The 21,023-nt window shown below is 33.2% G+C and overlaps 1 protein-coding gene across 1 annotated transcript; it reads right to left on the bottom strand.

The window, feature by feature from the left end:
• Positions 1–19,407: 19,407 nt before the first annotated feature.
• LOC108475813 (MLP-like protein 28) lies at positions 19,408–20,291 on the bottom strand. The gene is made up of 2 exons (XM_017777788.2): positions 20,004–20,291; positions 19,408–19,912 (listed from the first exon to the last, which is right to left on the bottom strand). Exons 1-2 carry the CDS (start codon positions 20,242–20,244, stop codon positions 19,680–19,682), a joined length of 474 nt encoding a protein of 157 aa, XP_017633277.2. The 5' UTR covers positions 20,245–20,291; the 3' UTR covers positions 19,408–19,679.
• Between the last annotated feature and the right edge of the window lie 732 nt (positions 20,292–21,023).

The following is a 21,023-nucleotide window of genomic DNA, read 5'->3' as shown; positions in this document are numbered from 1 at the left end:
GTATGTTGCAAGGGCACGTCATCGACCTTGCCTATTTCATCGCCCTTGCAATTCAGCACTAGACGAAGCGGTATCGGAACAGGGTCATCTCCATTGGCCCCTACGTGACTCGACTGGCGCGACACTTTGGGCTCCTCAACATCGCAGCCCAAGAATCATCCCTCACCCTTATCGGCCAGATATCTCCATAAGGCATCTCGAGCATGCTTAGCATGAGAATGATAGAGAGGCGCCGAGGAACCTACCCTCCCTAGTATTTTCTCACCCAATTTATCGAGGAGGAGGCCTACGAGGACATTCTTGATGATGTCCCCCCACAGCACGAGGATCCACCGACCCAGCCACCACCACCCTTTTGTCCAGTTCATACGGCGGCTTCTTATGCTGACATCTCTGAGCGTCTCAACCGATTCGAACAACAGTGTTTTCAACGATTTGACAGCATTGATGCTACTCTATAGCAGATTTGTCAGCACCTCCACATCTCATCGCAAGTCCCACCTCGCGAACCATCCAGCGATGAAGATGTTTAAAAATATTTATTTATTATTTTATGTTTTTAATTTTTGTTGAAACTACTTTTTATTTTTATTAGATTTTAGAAATTTTTTTAATTATTAATTTCGTTTATTTCTTTTTGAGTAATTATTCTTCCTAATATCCCCTAAAAAGTTCCTGATTTTATCACAGTTATATAGAGCTCTTAAGCTCATAGTCACATAGGAACTAAAACTCCACCGAGAAAGGTTCTCCACAACTTCCATGTCCTGATCGACCATGCCTATAACTACCACTAGATATAATATTCTTTTGGCGTAAGACTTATGGACTAATGAACCTCTACGGCCGCCGGAGTATCCTCCTCCACTTTCGAACCGATTACTCTCAAAAACTCTAGTTCGAGGAATTCATCATATAGGAAGTTTCACTTCTCTCCCTATCTTATTTTTATATTCTATAATACCTATCTTTGAACATTGAGGGCAATGTACATGTTAAGTGTGGGGGCATTCATGTCATTATCAGAAAAATCCCTGAATGATTACCTTGTTCTCTTGAAAAGCTCTCATATCATATTTAGGATAAATTTTAATTGATTTATGATTTTGATTGATATATCTTGAATTAAAACATATGGATTTATGCATTGATTGTTTAAACTTTAAGGCATTAGAGAATCAAGCATGATAAGTTGATTTTTAAGAATTTAAAATTATAGGTTGTTTCCCCAAGTCTAGGTATTACTTTGAATTGGAATTCACGAGTCTAAACATCAAAAAGCCATAATTTTTTGTGAGATTTTTGAGCCTTTTGAGCATCTATTAATCCTTTCATGCTCACTTTTATTATTGTTTTGAGTGCGTCGGTATTGAACTGTTATTCTAAAACTTGCCTAATTATGCATGTCGAGACCACAACATTTGATTTGATATATCAAAATGATTAAGGCACTTAGGTAACCCACTCATGCCATGAAAAGCCTACCTCCACGATTAACCCCTAGTAAACCCCCTTAAGCCTAACAAGCCATTCCTTGTATTAACCTCAATATTAACCCTTAACCTATTACTAATGAAATCCCCTAAATTAATTTGATTCCTATTTTTGTCAAGATTTGAGTTGAAGAAATTGCTTAGCTATGTCTTGTTTGTAATAAGTTACTCTATAAATATTTAACTTGTTCTTAAAAAAAACTATACTTATCTGTAATTTCATATTTTGAGAAGAAGATCTGTTGTACGCAGGTGAAGATTAACTCTTTTTCTAGTTAGACAATTTTTCAATTCAATCTCGATTCTAACCCTTTCTTTCAGCTTGTAACCACACCCCCCTAACCAAGCCTCACTACAACCCTCTAAAGACCTTTTGATTGATGTATCATCTTAAATTATAGTGGTAGAGATTTGATTTTCATGCAAGCCTATGGTAATGACTTTTCATTATTGACTATTGAGTGTTTCATTTATTGTCCTTAAACTCCTCGAGTGATTTGAGTGAATCTTCAGTGAGGATGTGAAACTCTGTGATATTCTGAATCAAAGGCAATTACTTAGATGAGGAGAGACACCTATGTTTGTATGATTAAATACTCAACTCAGAATGTTTGAAACTTTTATGTTCTTTTAGTTGAAATTCTCAATGTATGATTACTTATGGATTAATTTGAGATATTATCGATAGAAATTATAAGTTGAGAAGAATTTATTTTGATTATGAGTTGAGAACATTGCTTGAAGACAAGAAAATGCTTAAGTATGGGGGTATTTGATAAACCGTAATTTATCCATATTTTTACCCCATGTTTAAAGCATTTTATGGATGATTTTCCATTAGAATTGGTGAATTTGATACTCCTAATGCTTTAATTTCATGTTTTATACTTAGGAGAGCATAGGAGAGCGAAAGGAAAGAGAAACAGGCCAAAACTGAAAAAAATGGGCCAAAGTACGAACTCAACACGGCCTAGACCTCCTCACACGGGCATCCTACATACCCGTGCCATTCTAATACGCTCGAGCACGGCCTGAAGTAATTGCACACGGGCGTGTCACACAGACATGTCCCTGCCGAGCCCAAGTTGAGTATTTTGAGGGCTAATTTTGAGGGCTCATAGGCATTCCACAGCCTATAAATACACCCTAGAAGAGGAGAAAGGGGGGACACACAGAATAGGGAGTAAGGAATTACTCCAAGGAAGCCGATTGATTCATCTCAGAAGTAGGATTCATCATCAAGACTGAAGATCTCTCTTCAATTCCCCTTCAGGAGTTTTGGGTTTTCTTTATGTTTGTATTCTTAATTATTCTGAGATGTTTTCTTATTTAGTTATGAACTAAATCCCCTAAATACCTAAGGGGAATGAAACCTAAGACGAATCCTATTATTATTTTCTGAATTGTATGATAAATAATTAAGTTATTCTTAATTATGTGTTCTTAATTCTTGTTTTGATATCCCAGGATACAGATTCAAGATAAGCTCTTATTCAGAGGAGGAATAGACCCTGTCTAAGAGTACATTTATCATAATTAAGTGGAGTTGATTGCGCGCCTAGACATAGAGTGACAAGATTTTGCCAGATTAGAGTGAAACCTAATAAAGGGATCTATAGATTGAGTTAATGCAATCCTAGAGTGTTAATTAGAGAAAAGTCTCGGTTATTCAATCTAGGGATTAGACTTATTAGTCTTGAATAGGGATAATAACATAACTTAGGGATCTCTACGGAACAAGTTAAATGAATAAATCGTCCGATTCGGAGCCAGAATAACAAGTACAGTCTATGTGGATTTTTCCTTAGGTATTATCTTCATTCAATCGATTTTTCCAAAAGCAATTCTCCAATTCCATTCTCTGTGCGTTCTTAGTTTAGATAATTAGTTAATTAAACCAAAAACCTCTTTATTCTTAGGCTAGATTATAAAAAGATAGTCATTACTAGTACTTTTAGTTCCTTTGGGTTTGACAATCCGGTCTTGCTAAAACTATACTACTGTTCAATACGTACACTTGCCTATATCGTGATAATGGTTAGTTTCAAGAATGATTAATTATAAATATTTAAAACCTATCACGAAATAACGCGATCAACCCTTGTGGTAGAGAGTTCAATCACTGTTTAGCTTTATTCCTCAATGAAAAGGGAAATAACCGAAGGTGAATTACATCATCAGAAACACCATTAATTTTGAAAGTATCATAGTTCTCCAGAAAGTTAGCCAAATAAGTATTTGGATCCTCATCTTGCAAACTATTGAACTAAATAAATTGTTAGATCATCCGAATAGTGTTCGGCTTCAGTTTGAAGTTATTTGCCGCAATAGCAGGTCTCACAATACTCGATTCAGCCTCCGCTAAATTAAGCTTAGCATAGTCGTACATAGTACGAGGAGCAGGATTCTGATTTACAGGATTCGCGACAACCACAGGAGTTAGTGGGTTATTCTAATTTTCAGCCATCTCCTCAATAATATTGGTATCATGCTCTTGCTCTTCCTCTATATACTGTAGACTCTACCTTATTTCTCTATGATTTCTGTGAGCTGTTCCTTCAATTTCACTATCACATAATAGAGGTACTGATGGGTTTCTTCTAGTTATAAACTAAAAGAACCTTCCAGAAGCAAATATGAGAAAAAGTTAGTAAATTAAGGTGAAAATTAAAATAAAAAAAAATTGGCTAAAGTAATAAAAATTAAGTGTTCCTAATATTTTAGTCCCTGGCAATGGCACCAAAAACTTGTTGGGTCACGAAAGTAACTAATATCTCGACGAAGGCAAGCTCACCTATCGAATAGTAGTATAGCTATGGTGAGTCCGAAATATCGTATCCACAAGGACTAAAAGTACTAGTAATAACAATCTTTCTATTATTTAGCCTCATAATTAAAGGAGGTGTTTTAATCTAAAATTAAATTAATTAACTATGAACGCGACATAGATCGAATTGGAAAAATACTTAAGAAAACCAATAAGAGAGACAATACCCAGGAAAGAATCCACCTAGACTTCACTTATTATTTTGACTCTGAATCAAATAATTTATTCACTTGTCTTGATTCTATAGAAATCCCTAAATTATGTTAATATATCTTTCGAGACTAAGAACAACTAACTCTAGGTTGATTAATTGAAATCTCTGTCTAATTAAAACCTCTATTGTCGCATTAACTCGATCTATGGATTCTCCTATTAGATTTGACTCTAATCCGGTAGATTTATGTCGTCCTATTTCTAGGATTGCAATCAACTCTACTCAATTATGCTAGATCTGCTTTAAACAGTGACTTTTGCTCCACTGAATAAGCACATCAAACTTGGATTAATATCTTGAAAATATTAAGGCAAGGATTAAGAACACATAATTAAGAACAAGAATAAGTATTGATCATGTAATTCAGATAATTAAATAATAAGATCCATCGTAGGTTTCATCCTCCCTAGGTATTTAAGGAGTTTAGTTCATAATGTAAAAGGAAAACATCTCAAATTTAGAAAAACAACAAGACATAAAAAACCCTAATAAACTTCGAAAGAAATTTGAATGGAGATCTTCAATCTTGAAGTGGATCTACTTCTAAGATGATTCCAACGGCTTTCTTCTAGTAATTTCTACTTTCTACTCCATGTGTTTTCTTTAGGTCTTCTTCTAGTATGTATTTATAGACTTTTGAATGCTCAGAAACCCTAAAAATTGGCTTTTTTCTCATGTTTGGGAAACAGGTAGAGATATCGACATGGGCTGGCACATAGGCGTGTGGCCTGCCCGTGTGGATCACATGGGCATGTGCCCAGCCTGTGTGGAAAATGCCCAGGCTGTGTGGGTCCTGAAAACTTCAATTTTGGCCCTTTTTTTGCTCTTTTTCTCCCAAATGGTCTCCTGAGTATAGAAACATGAATTTAAGGGATTAGGAGCATCAAATTCACTAATTCTTATCATAAATCATCCAAAAATATGCCAAGCATGGAATTAAAATATGTTACATTTATGGTTTCTCAAGTATTCACTAAGACAATTGTACCACATATGTCCAAATTGTTTTAATCTATATAAACTTTTTTTTAATCTGATTGAGCAATTTTCCTAAAAAACTCTATATCTTTCAGGGATTTTCATATAAATTTCACTATCAAGTGTATTATACAAATCGACTATAGCAATATCCATTAGACGCATATTAAGTTTTTCACGTATTGTTAGACTAATAAGGTATCTAAATGTGATTGCATCCATCGTAGGAGAATATGTCTCTTCGTAATCAATGTCAGACATTAGCCAAAATCCTTATGCTACAAGTTGTACTTTATATGTTACGACTTCATTTTTTTCATTTTGTTTTTGTAAAAATATCCATTTATATCCTACCGGCTTTACATATTTAGGTGTTTGGACTATAGGTCCAAAAACCTCACATTTAGAAAGTGAATTTAAGTCTGCTTGAATTGTGCATTTCCATTTTGGTCAATCATTTCTATTTCTATTTCTATATTCCTCAATAGATTTAGGCTCAGGATCCTTATTTTCTTTTGATATTTCAATAGCAACATTATAAGAAAAAATGTTGTTGATAACTATATTTTTCCAGTTCCACCTTTTTCCTGAAGTAACATAACTTATTAAGATCTCTTCGTTATCACCATTTTTAGGTACCTGAACCTCTTATGGGGGTTTTTTGATTAGTTATATCTTTCCTCACTTCTTGGGTACTTACCTCCATAATACAACCATATTAATTATTTGCTCATTTCCCTTTACGAGGATTTTTATTTTTGGAACCGACTGGTCTTCCACGCTTTAGGCATGGATTACTTTCTTTTACACTAACAATTTTTCCTATTGGGACATCAATTCGTATTACAGCATTTTCAGCTGGTATGTGAGATTTTGTAATTCTCTTTAGGTCAGTAAATGAATTTGGCAGTTGATTGGCAATGTTTTGCAAATCACACTGACTTGTACGATGATCTAATTGAGATAATGATGATCCATTCCATGTAATCTCTTTTACCAGTTGTATCTTCTCTCCCCCTTAATGTTGGGAATGTTGTTTCATCAAAATAATAATCAATAAATCATGCAGTAAATAAATCTTCAGTTAATGGTTTAACATACTTAATTATAGAAGGAGATTCATAATCAACATATATTCCCAACCTCCTTTGAGGATCCATCTTTGTGCGTTGTGGTGGAACAATTGGAACATATACTGCACATCCAAAAATTCTAAGATGGGAAATGTTTGGCTCCTGGCAAAAAGCCAATTGTAATAGGGAGTATTTATTATAACTTGTTGACTTGAAGCGCACAAGTGCTGGTACTGCTGCATGCAAAATAGCATATTCCCAAGCTATAACAGGGAGTTTTGTTCTCATAAGCAATGACCTAGCTATTAGTTGGAGGCATTTGATAAATGATTTAGTTAAATTGTTTTGTGTGTGAACACGAGCTACAGGATGTTCAGCTTTTATCCCAATTGACATACAATAATTATTAAAAGCTTGGGACGTAAACTCACCAACATTATCAAGACGAATAGTTTTGATTGCATAATATGGAAATTTTGCTCTTAATCGAATTATTTGAGCAATTCGTCTCGCAAATAATAAACACACATGTGACCACTTGTAATATCCCTAAACCGAGTCTAGTAGTTTCAACTATATTTTCGGGTTCCGAGTGTGAAACTAGGAGTTTATAGGGTTTCTAGTAAATTATAATTTTTAATTTAATTTAATTTAGGAGGTCAATTTCATCTAAAATCGATTAAGAAATAATTCAGAAAATTTTAAAAATATTTTCAAAATTAATTTTAAAGATTTTAAATAATTATTAGTGAAAATAATCAATTTGGGTTGAAAAGAATTTTAAAATAATTTTATTAGGGGTAATATGAGTAAATTTTAAATAATAATTAAATAGAATTTAATTGTAAAACAAGAACAAATTTAGAGTATTTATATGGAAAATAGGACTTAAAATTCGAAATTTTGGAAGAAAAGGATTAAATGGTAAAGTAAGAGAAATGTGGGAGTGGTCATTAAGAAAATTTCCCAATTTTTAAATTTTTGGTGGGTGGTTTCAATTTTAAAACTAATGTATCTAGCCTACTTTTCACACATTTTACATCGGATAATAGAGCTTTAAAAATTTTTTTCTTTGCATGATTTTAAAGATTTATCATTAGAGAATAGATCCAACCAATTTTCTTCTTAAAATACTCTCTCAATTCACCTGAAATTATTCTCAAAAGTAGCAAAAAATATTCTGAAAGTTCTCAAGTTTCTTGAATCTAGATTTTCAATCAACGAATTTAGAGCAAATGAAAGGTTATCTTCAATCCTAAACTTATTTTTATGATGATTAGAAACATTTTTACATGATTTGAGAGTCAATTAAATGATTTTCATCAATGTCATCTTCTTCCAAGAACACATGGTTCTTTAATGGTGGATCTTGAATTTTGAGAGGAAATCCACAAATCAATGGATGTTCCAACTTAAAATGCATCTATTAAAAGGTTTTTAATCTTATTTATCAAGATTAAACATGATTTGTGAAGTAATTTAAAGAAATCTGAATTTCATCATCTTCATGAACCAATTTTTTGGAATTTTATGAAATTGATTTAAAGATTAAATTGATACTTAGTATAAGTGTATTTGGTCCAGTATTGATGACTGAAAGTATTTAGGAGGGTTGGAGAGATTGATTTTGTGAGGAATCAAGTTTTCGACTTGATGTTACAAATTCGGTAAGGTATCTTTGTGAGAAAATTTCGATTAGTATAGTTAATTAAAATTTGTGTTTATTATAGCATTGGAAAGGTGGTAATGACTACTTTATCTATGTTGAAGCTCCAAATCTTGAAGAGGACTGAGCTAATCGGAATTGAAGCTTGGATTTGCTTGGTTGATCACTTGTTGGTGGTAGAATAAATTGTGTGGTGAGTGTTTCTAAGGGCAATTTCGTAAATTCACCCTCATTATGTTTACTTAGTAGCTTAATTAATGATTTCAATTGATTAATTTTGATTGAATGGCTGATTCTTGCAAGATTGATATTATATGTACAAGAGTTAAATGTTTATTGAATAATGGTAAGTAAGCATTTAGGTGGTTTTGTGCAATTTAATTAGGCTAATTATATTGATGATTAGAGCATGGTTACTGGGATTTTTTATTATGATATATTGGTGTTACAATTGGTAATTGAACATTGGAAAATGAAAAATGAAAAATTAAATTATTGGTTTAATTGGATGTTAAATGGCTATGTTACATGTTACATATAAACATTTTGTCACATTAAATTGAACACAATAATGATTGGTTTATATGCTATGTTTGACTGAATATATTGGCAACATGCATGTGGATCCATTGGATATAGTTGGCATGCCATAGGATTTATGAGTACTCACCTTTTTTCGTGACATTGTGAGCATATGGCTCTAGGTGGACTGATTTGTTTTGAGCTGAGCATGAGTCTCCACTCATTGGGTTATTTGATGCACTATAAGGGAGCGTGTTCTTTGGCTCGTTCAACTCGGTGAACTGTATTTGATATTTGTAGGAGTTTAGAGATTCGTTTATCTAATGTATGATCACCCAATTAAGCCATGAGAAGTGTATGCCAATGTATTTATGTATGATTATTGTTATATCATTCGATGGTTGTAAGCCATGAATAATTTTTTTTTTATATTGATAAAACATATGGAAATTAAATTGACATGTTTTATTATTATGGCTGATAATTGGTGATTGATTGGATGTGATTTAAGCATGATTTGGATGATGATTTACTAGGTTTTTATTAAAATTCACTGAGCATTTTAAAACTCACACCTTCACAATTTGTGCAGATAATCGTTGGACTTGAAGAGCTGAAAAGCCGAGCAAGAGAGTTCCAAGAGATTAAGTTTGGCAGGGACTTTATTACACATTTTAGATATTGTAACCGGGAATTGTGGAACTCCCCAAAGTTTGTTTAATTTTGGTTGTAATTGGACTTTGGACAGTGGACATTTTATTTTGGATAGTTTTATAATAATTTTGGGGCATGATTGAGTTTAATTATTGAATGATTTATGGTGTATTGTTTCTTGATAACACGATGATTGATAATACGGTGTGTGGGGCATGAAATTTATACTAATGATTGTTTAAATAAAGCTTCCATGGAGTGGTTTACTAGCGACTAAGGTACGCCACTTGTTTGATTTATTCAATTTTTTGTTATGCATGAAATTGATTACCTAATTCTATATAATTGAGGCTTAATTGATGTCAGTAAATTCAATTGAATGTGTATGTATATGTATGTTAATTAATTGTAGTTAAATTGGGTTTAATTTGCCATTAAAATCTACAAAATCGGGTTTTAAAACGATTTTTTCACAAAAATAGGTGCAGTGGTTTCCACACGGATGTGTGAGGGGTTGCACACGGGCATGTGCGATCGGTCTAAAAGTTTTTCAAAACTGGAATAGGTTCGTTTCATGACACATGGTCTAGGGGACACAGTTGTTTGGGTTTTGGGGGGGTTTGAATTTTTTTCTTTTTAAATTGGTATTCTAACTTGTTTAAGTTTCAATTTAGTCTTGAAAATTGATTAGTCTAATTAGAGCCTTAGATGATAAGGAAACTTAGTAAAATTTTAGGATTAGTGTCATAATGGGTAAAATTCGATAGAAACACACTTAATTTATAATTAAGAATAGGTCCTGATAGTTTGTAATTGTTACAATTTAGTCCCTAATAATAAAACGTAAATTAGGCATAGTAAACGAACTCAAATTAACCTAAAATTTTTATGCTTGCATAATTTGACTAAAAGAAGGTCAGTAAACACTTAGATCTAAAATCAGGTTAGTTTTACCATAGGTGGTAAAATAGCGAAAATGCCCTTAGGTTAAATTACTTAGGAAAAGTTTAATATTGACTCATAATTTGCTTTTGCATTAGTAAATAACTAATAATTAGATAATATTGAGGTCTTATAAGGTAAGGGTGTGTTTTGGGTGGTTGTTAGTCGGAGAGTCACTTAGGTGGCTAATATAATGCTTCGAATTTGGGTTGGTTCATCCTAATCGAGTTTGGGGTACTGTCACACCACCTACTAGATGCATCTATCAATACCATAAAATATCTGAATGGTCCACATGGTGGATGAATGGGTCCACATATATCACCTTAAATACATTCCAGAAATGCAAAAGATTCAATCCCAACTTTAGCTGGTGATGGTCTAATAATCAATTTTTCTTGATAATAAGTATCACAAGATAAATCCTTGAATTCAACAATCTTCTAGTTTTTTAATGGGTGTCCAATTGAATTCTTGATTATTCTTTGCATCATAATAGATCCGGGATGACCTAATCGGTCATGACTAATAGTAAAAGTATGTGGTTTTACAAACTTCTAGTTTGTAGTAACACGTGTCTCAATTGCACTAATATGTGTATAATATAAACCTGATGAAAAGCCAGGTAGTATTTCCAAAACATATTTCTTTCCATATTCAACATTTGTAATATATAGATATTCAATATTTTTCTCATTCATAAGACGAATATCTTTGAAACTCAATAAATTTCTTTGAGACTTAGTGGAATGTAAAGCATCATTAATGACAGATTTTGTACCTGTGAAAAATAAATAGAATAAAATAAATAAAAATAAAGAACACATAAATTTTACGTGGAAACCCTTTCGGGAAAAAAACCACGGGCAGAGGAGAAGAAAATTCACTATGTCGAAAAATTTTTACTCAAATACAAGAGGAATAGACTATGTCTATTTATAGGCTTGCAAAGCCATATTCTAGTAGGATTGAAACACCTTATCCTAATCAATATAAAATAGATGGAGTTTAATAAGGTTTAAAACCTTATTCTAAAATAAAATAAAAGAAGTCTAGTTCTATATGGATTTTACTTTTATTTTATTTTCCATCGTATTTTATTTAAATAAGAATTTGGGTCACTTAATTCTAACAATCTCCACCTTGACACAAATTCTCAATGAACAAGTTCTTCATCGCGAACTTTCAATAAACAAGTTCTTCACCTCTTCCAAAAACCCCTTAAGGGTTTAACTTCAACAATGAACACCAACCAAGTCTAAGCAATGCTCAAACTTGGTTATAGGAAGTGACTTAGTCATCATATCTGCAGGATTTTCATGAGTGCTAATTTTGCTCACAACAATATCACCACGAGCAATAATATCACGAACAAAATGATACCGAATATCAATGTGTTTTGTTCTCTCATGAAACATTTGATCTTTTGTAAGAAAGATGGCACTGATTGTCACAAAATATCGTGCTGATTTGAAGGTCTTCATTGAGTTCACTAAATAGTCCCTTCAACCAAATAGCTTCTTTACAAGCCTCAAGAATCGCCATGTACTCACTTGATTGGTAGACAAAGCGATCGTAGTTTGCAAAGTGGCTTTCCAACTAATTGCACAACCTCCGATTGTAAAGACGTAACTCTGTGAGAGATCTTCTTCTATCAAGGTCTCCAGCAAAATCAGCATCAACATACCCTATAACTCCATCTTTAGTTCTTCCAAACTGTAAGCAAACATTAGTAGTGCCTCGTAAGTATCTTAAAATCCATCGAATCGCTTTCGGTGTTCTTTACCGAGATTCGCCATGTATCGCTAACCGCACTAATCGCATATGATAAATCGGACGTGAACAAACCATAGCATACATGAGAGATCCTATCTGCACTAGAGTATGGAACATGTGACATGTACTCAATCTCATTATCGATTGAGGAGATAAGGCCGATGAAAGTCCGAAATGGGCTGCTAAAGGAGTACTAAAGCTTAGCACTCTGCATATTGAACCCGCAAAGAACTTTCTCAATGTACCCTTTCGACTTAGGTATAATTTACTTACTTTTCTATCTCGAGAATCTCCATACCAAGTATCTTCTTTGCTGGTCCTAAATCTTTCATCTCAAATTCTTCACTTAGTTGGGCTTTAACCTTTCTTATCTCTCTTTATCTTTTGTTGCTATCAACATGTCATCAACATAAAGAAGTAGATACACAAAAGAACCATCACTGCTTTTTCTTAAAGTAGACACAACTGTCAAAACTACTTCTTTTGAAATCATGAGAAGTCATAAAGGAATCAAACCTCTTGTACCCTTTGTCTTGGTGACTGTTTCAAACCGTAAAGGGACTTTTTCACAAGCAAACATAGTCCTCTTTTTCGAGACTATAAAACCCTCCGGTTGTTGCATGTAAATATCTTCCTCAAGTTCTCCATGCAAAATGCGTTTTACATCTAACCGCTCAAGCTCCAAATCATGCATGGCAACAATACCAAGCAAAGCTCGAATCGAACTATGCTTAACAACCGGAGAGAACACATCTGTGAAGTCCACTCCTAGAATTTGATTGTAACCCTTTGCAACAAGCCTTGCTTTATATCCGGGTTCTTCAACTCCCGAGTCCCTTCTTTCTTTTAAACACCCATTTACAACGACCTTTTTACCTTTAGGAAGTTTTACAAGATCCCATGTTCTGCTTTTTGTGGAGTGATTCCATCTCCTCTTGCATAGCAAACATCCACTTTTCTCGAGTCTTCACACTAATCGCCTCGTAATAATTAAATGGCTCTTGATTCGCATCTATATCTTCAGCCACATTTAAAGCATAAGCAACTAGATCAACCTCGGCATACTTCTTTGGAGGTTTAATTTCTCTTCTTGTCCTGTTTTTGGCGATAGAGTATTGCGGTGAAGAAGCAACTCTATTCTCAATTTTGTCTTGGCTTGAGGAGTTGATTCTCAGATTAATCGATGCTCCACCGCTTTTGGTTTTCTTTATTGGAAGAGTCTTTAAGAGATAAGTTAGGTAGCATAGCGGTTTCATCAAAACAACATCTCTGCTAATCACAACTTTTCTATTTTCAGGACACCATAACTTATAGCCTTTTACACCAGCTTTATAACCAAGAAAAACGCATTTAATGGATCTCGGTTCCAATTTTCCATTATCAACATGAGCATACGCAGGACACCCAAAAATCTTTAAATCAGAATAATTAGCGGGATTACGGACCATACCTCTTGTGGAGTCTTTTTCTCAATGGCAACGGATGGAGATCGGTTGATCAAAAACATGCGAGAGGTCGCTTCGCCCAAAATGACTTTGTAAGTTGGCATTTGACAACATACATCGAACCTTCTCCATGATCGTTCGTTCATTCGCTCGCAACGCCGCTTTTGTTGTGGAGTATGACGAACGTCAAGTGTCTCATGATCCCTTCGACTTGCACAATCTATTAAACTCATCGAGCGTAACTCTAAGCCATTGTGCATGCACGGAGGTATTTTATCTGCTTTTCCGTCTTTTTCAATCATAATTTTCCAAGACTTAAATGTGGAAAACACATCTCTTTTCGCTTCGGAAGAACGCCCAAACTTTTACGGAAAAATCATCAATAAAGGTTAGCATATAATTAGCTCCACCTCTCGAAGGCACTCGACGGCCCCCACGATCGTAATGGATATACTCCAACGTTTCCTTCGTGTTATGGATTCCTCTAGTGAATCGAACTCTCTTTTGCTTCCCAAAACACACGGTGCTCACAGAAATTCGGTTTGCAAATTCCTTGCCCATTAAGAAGTCCTCTTTGCTTAATTCGCCATGCCATTCTCACTCATATGCCCTAGGCGATATGCCAAAGTTTAGTAATATCATCATCGACAAGGAAGAGGAAGCGACAATTGCATCACCGATATGATAGAACCACAGAAACATATAACTTGGCAATCTTTCTTTGCCCTTTCATCACAACAAGGGACCCTTTGAAATCTTTAAAACCCCACTTTCAGCTGTGTATCTATACCCTTTTGAATCAAGAGTACTCAACGAAATTAAATTTCTTTTCAATTCTGGAACATGCCGCACGTCACTAAGTGTTCTGACAACTCCATCAAACATCTTAACTTTAATTGTTCCAACACCTGCGATTTTACATGAAGCATTATTTCCCATCAAAACAACACCTTCAGATACTGTTTCATAAGTTGTAAACCAATCCCGATTGGGACTCATGTGGAAGGTGCAGACTGAATCAAGTATCCACTCGCCACTTTAGAATCATTGACAGAAGCAACTAGAAGTTCACCATCGCTGTAGTCTTCTACAACATCAGCTTCACCGGAATTTTCTGGCTATTTTCCCTTTTGATTCGCAGCCTCCCTTTTAATCTTATTTTGTAGCTTATAGCACTCAGATTTAATGTGCCCTTTCTTCTTGCAGAAGTTACAAGTTTTACCTCGTCTCAAGATTTCGATCTACCCTTAGATTTACCACGAGGATTCCGTTCTCGTGTTCTACCACGATCATCATCAACATTCCGGTCTTGTCTCCCACGAACAATGAGACCCTCTCCCTGAGAGTTAGGTTTAACCACAAGATACTTCATCTTATCATACGAGGTTAAAGAATCATAAACCTCATCAACTGTGAGAGACTCGCGGCTATATAAAATCGTGTCTCTAAAGGTTGAATAAGACGGGGGCAACGAACAAAGTAGAATCAACCCTAGATCTTCCTTATCATACTGAACCTCCATGGCCTCCAAGTTTGAGAGAATTTCTTTAAACACTGTTAAGTGTTCGTGTACAGACGCACCTTCCTCCAAACGATGAGCATAAAGACGCTGCTTCATATGCAACTTGCTTGTTAGAGTTTTCGACATACATATTTGTTCTAGCCTCTTCCATAATGCAGCGGCAGTTTTCTCTTTCATCACATCCTGCAAAATTTCGTTTGACAAATGCAGATGTAATTGTGTTAATGCCTTTCGATCCTTACGCTTCTTCTCTTCATCTGTTAATGTCGAAGGCATCTTATCTATCCCTAGCAGGGCATCCTCTAGATCCATCTGTGCAAGAACTGCTTGCATCTTAATTTGCCACAACGCAAATCTGGTGTTGCGATCCAACAGCGGAATTTCATACTTCAAAGACGCCATTACGGTGATCGAGATGAATAACCGGAAGCTCTGATACCAATTTGTGAAAAATAAATAGAATAAAATAAATAAAAATAAAGAACACATAAATTTTACGTGGAAACCCTTTCGGGAAAAAAACCACGGGCAGAGGAGAAGAAAATTCACTATGTCGAAAAATTTTTACTCAAATACAAGAGGAATAGACTATGTCTATTTATAGGCTTGCAAAGCCATATTCTAGTAGGATTGAAACACCTTATCCTAATCAATATAAAATAGATGGAGTTTAATAAGGTTTAAAAACCTTATTCTAAAATAAAATAAAAGAAGTCTAGTTCTATATGGATTTTACTTTTATTTTATTTTCCATCGTATTTTATTTAAATAAGAATTTGGGTCACTTAATTCTAACAGTACCTTTAGGTAATAATATAATAGCTCTCCCAAAGCCTTCAATAAGTTTTGAACTACCCGATATTGTATTAACATGGCCATCACTTATTGTCAAATAAGAAAAATATTTTTTATCTTTGAGTATCGTATGTGTTGTAGCACTATCTGCAACACACGTCTCCATTGATTTTGGGTCCAACAAAATTCTATTGAATATTCATTTTTTTCATAAAAATAAACAAAATATAATATGAGAAATGTTGCAAATATTTATTAAATATATAAATTATTCTTTATGAAAGAAAAGAAAGCATACTTAAAACAACATAAAAATGTCAAAATAACATCAACTTTTCTAATGATTCTCAAATAAATCAACCACAACTAGGTGAGTTATATTATTAATGTCATGAAATTTATCACCGTCATAGGCATGATCAGTTTTAGTATCATAGTGAATATGTTTATTGTTTGCCTCCATTTCATCATTTTGGGATATAAAATTTGTCTCCATATTTTTTCCCTTCTTTTTAATGGATACTTGATAAAATTTCATTAAATACTCAAACGTATGACAGGCACGTGACCAATGGCCCTTCATACCACATCGGTAGCATAAATTCTTAATAATGTTTAAAGGATTATTTTGATTACCTCTTTCTTGTCCTTCATTGTTGTTCTTTTTCTGGTGGTTAGAAGTGCCATTGTTATGACCACCATGTTCTCGACCATGTCTCCCACTACGTCCACGACTACGGCCGCGACCGCGACCGCGACCTCTGTATTTTTCATTTTCATAATTATTGTATACTGCTACATTCACTTCAGGGAATGGTACAGAACCAATGAGATGAATTTCATGACTTTTTAATTAACAGCTCATCATTTTGTTGAGGCACCAAAAGATATGAAATCAATTTAGAATACCTTTTAAAACCTTTTTCATGGTATTGCTACTGCAGAAGCACATTAGTATCATGAAAGGTTGAAAATGTTTTCTCTAACAAATCCTCATCAGTTATGTTTTCTCCATATAATTTTAGTTGAGAACTAATTTTTAAAAGTTTTGAATTGTATTCACTTACGGTCTTAAAATCTTGCAACCGTAAGTGCATCCAATCATAACGAGCTTTAAGGAGTATAACCGTTTTCTGATGGTCAAATCGTTCTTATTCCACGACACAATAGGGTCTTTCACAATGAAATATTTCACTTTTAATCTTTCATGTAGATGATGACAGATGAAAATCATTACTTTTGCCTTGTCTTGATTAGATACTTCTTCATCTGCTAATATAGTATTTCCTAAAGCTTTAGCATCTAGGTGAATTTCAACATCTAACACCGATGACAAATAATTCTTGCCTAAGATGCCTAAAGCCGCAAATTCAAGTTTGGCATTATAATCACTTAAATTAAAATAAAAAATTAGTAAAATAGTAAGCATTCTCAAACGTAAAATAATCCAATTATATATACCAAATTTGTAAAATAATAATATATATGTCAAATATTGGCATAAAGAGGAATAATCATAATAATAACTTAAAACAAATTGCATTAATTGAAATTTCTTTTAGAAAAAAATGTATATATAATTGTCATTATAGCATTTGACTTGTAAAATAAATGTGCAAATGTTACCCAAAGCAAATATTTCATCTAGAAAATAAAAAAATAATGATAAAAATATGTATACCATATATAGTTTAACGGGAGTTATTGGGCAAATTATATAAAGTTGAAATGATATGAAATTCATTATGAACTTGTAGAAGCTCGTGCTAATAACATGTTATAGAAAAATTAATCAAACAATAATAATAAGTAAAAGGAGAATGAAAATACAGGAGAATTTTCATTATTTAATTTTTACGTACAATGTGCTATTTATAAGCTCCTTTACATTCAATTAATAAATGTATTACATTCAATCAATAAATGTGAATTAAGTTTTTTAATTACTCTATTTAATCATCTCATAGTTATAAATGAAGTAAAGAATTTTATCTCATTACTTTAATAAATGTTTAAAGCGAACATAAGCAAACATATATATATATTTAAGCATGCATGCATGTATGGTTGATATATATGTTATACTAAAAGGCAAAATAATTTTATTAATGGAAGAGATGAGTATAGAAGCTTTTTGTAATAGTGGTGAGCAAAACCAATTATAATTTATTCAAACCAAACCACAATCTATTTATTTAATTATTTTTATTTCATTACATAAAATAAATCCTCTATTTCTAAATTAGCAAAAATATAAAATACTAAAATATAATTCTTTTAGAACTTTAAAAACCAATCAACCGAATCACAAATTTGGCCCGCTTTTTATCTTGCTTTTAGCAAATTAGAATATTGCAAATTAACCACAACTTTTATACAAAGTTGAACCAAATCATTGCCATCCGTAAAATACACACCCATCAAACGAATCTAGCCACAAAACCACCTAAAAACATTTAATACCCCTAATGCAAAACATTCTTTAATTCTTAGCAGAAACTATATCAACCACCTTGAAAGCATGACCAAAGAGGTGCCCAAATCTTGCATATAATATCAAACATGGTTAAATGATTAGATAAAGACTTTTTAACTGCCTAGGAACTGTGCCATGATTATTAGACCGCTATGAAGATGAGAGCTGAAGGGAATGGGCCAGCTTGTAGGCTGTTTAATGAAGCAAAGAAGGACTACACTGGTGAGCTAAGAACAGAGTACTGCTGAGCTGGGAGAGATGGAGGGCAAAGGAATTTAGATAAGAACTCAGTTATGAACGTGGACCAATGAAACGGCATTGCCCACGGCATATGTCCAGTGAACTATGAATTTTCATATGTTTTTGGAATGAAATAATCTTTTTTACCTCATTTCTCTACTCTATCTGATCTGCATTCACTCTGGGAAAGCGTAAAACTCGGCGACAAATGGTGGAAGGCACGAAACTTAATACACTGCAGGAGCAGATTCAAAGTTTGCAGAGGCAGACGGAAGCAATGAGAGCTGCAGAGAACACTGTGCCTAAATGGTGGGAGGAGCTGCGCATTGGTATTGAAGCCAAGTTTCGGGAGAACCAGACTTACATGACCAAGATGTTGATATTTTGGATGAAAAATTTTAGAATACTAAATCTTATATGATTAATTAAATTTAATATTTTTAATGATACAAATTAAAATCATTGATTGTGAAATTTATAGTTAATAAAAATGTAGGAAATGGATGTTTCAAATGTATATATATAATTTCATATTTACGTTTTTTACCGTTAATTAATTTTTTGTTTTTGGTTACTAGAAAACATATTTCATGAAATCTATTTGCAAACTTAGAACATCATTAACATTAATTTATGAATTATGTATTTCTAAATGTTCACTATCTCATTGTCTTAAACTCAAATTAGACATTGCAAGTTAACATTTATCCCTTAACGCAAAAGTTTTATTAAAACTCAAATATGTTCGAAAAAAAATTAGTTCAAAATGAAAAGAGACAAAATATAAAAGTACATAAATATTTCTATACTTACAAATAAAAGCTTAGGATACATTGAATTTTAACATAATTAAATAGACAAACATGAAGAAAATACAAAGCTCCCTCCCCTTGACTGCATATTGATCTAAACATACATATTCATATCAAAATACATGAGAAAGGAAGCTGTCACTTCATTCATTAAATAGATGCTCCAAGTAGCGGTAACAATAGCAACATGCGATATTGTTTAGTTTGCTTGGATGAGGTGGGCGTCAATGTCTTTGGAGATATCTTAAACCAATTGCAGTAGAGTCTCGGGGTGCGCAATCCCATCGTGTAGCTTCTCGTATTCCAAAGTCCAGTGCACTATGCTGCCACTATCCTTGCTCTTGGGCGAAACTAGAATCATAGCTACAAAGCTCTTGTACTCTTCCATTAGATCTCCTTCAATCACTCTGAAAGTGATGAAATTCTTATCAGGGTCTACCGCTTCCACTACTTCCTTTGCCTTTTTAGCCTTTCCATCTAAGCAAATAACCTTTTTTCTTTAACAAAACAAAAAGAGCAACAAGTGATAAGCATTAAAAGAAATTGGGTTTGTTATGTTATATCATACCATGCACATAACTCCAGTGGACAATGATACCGACTTTCCCTCTTTCACCTTCATGTAGATCGCATCCTTGAATCTTGTGGTGCACGTGATGTGGTTTGTGGGCGAACATTTCATGGAACTGCTCGGGAGAAGCCTTAATATCTACATCTGCCTCAAGCTTACCTGTAAGAGTTGAAGATGCCATTGTATCACCCACAATGTTTGATGTGGGAGTGGTTTGTTTGATGTTTAGGCTAGGCATTATTTATAGACCGATGTCAATGTCTAAAGCAAAAATCCTCTCCAAATGACACTACTCAATTTCCTATTCGTTCACCAATTATCATTTAACATATATTTAATTTTGCACACTTGGTTTACTTATTGAATCTTCTTTGAACCAAAAATATAAAAGTTTGATTTTACTCAAATTTTATTCATGAATATTAAAAATATTAAATCTTGGATTCACTTATTTGATTCTTTTTTTTATGCTTTTCATATTCGTTTTATGATTTATGTTCAGGGTTTATAACTACTCTTTCCAACAATGTCATTTTCTAGATTCAAATCTACATTCTCTTGGGAGTATAATGTGCTTTACCACTGTATCCAATACTTGATTTGATGAACACAAAAATTAATGTTTTAATAAATGGAAAAATATTTTATGTAAATAAATAAGTTTGAACATGGTACCAACATTATACTAAACATAATAAAAACAAAGGACAACATGGAAAAATTCAAAAATTAAAGAAAACACAACCTTATACATTGCATTATCAAAATATGTTAAATTCAAAATTTATATAAATTTGTGATACCTAATTGTACAAATTGATCATTTTAATGTCTATATGGACTAATTCATTTAACTATTATTATTATTATTATTATTATTATTATTATTATTATTATTATTAAAAACTAGATGATCATACAAAAGTTAAAGTTATAGAAATATTTCATAAAAAAATTATAAAAGTGTAGTTTTGTATTAGAATAAATTGATTATTTCTTAAATATAATAATTATAAG

The sequence above is a fragment of the Gossypium arboreum genome, chromosome 3 (genome assembly GCF_025698485.1).
Source record: "Gossypium arboreum isolate Shixiya-1 chromosome 3, ASM2569848v2, whole genome shotgun sequence".
NCBI lineage: Eukaryota > Viridiplantae > Streptophyta > Magnoliopsida > Malvales > Malvaceae > Gossypium > Gossypium arboreum.
This window is presented reverse-complemented; position numbering and strand designations above follow the sequence as displayed.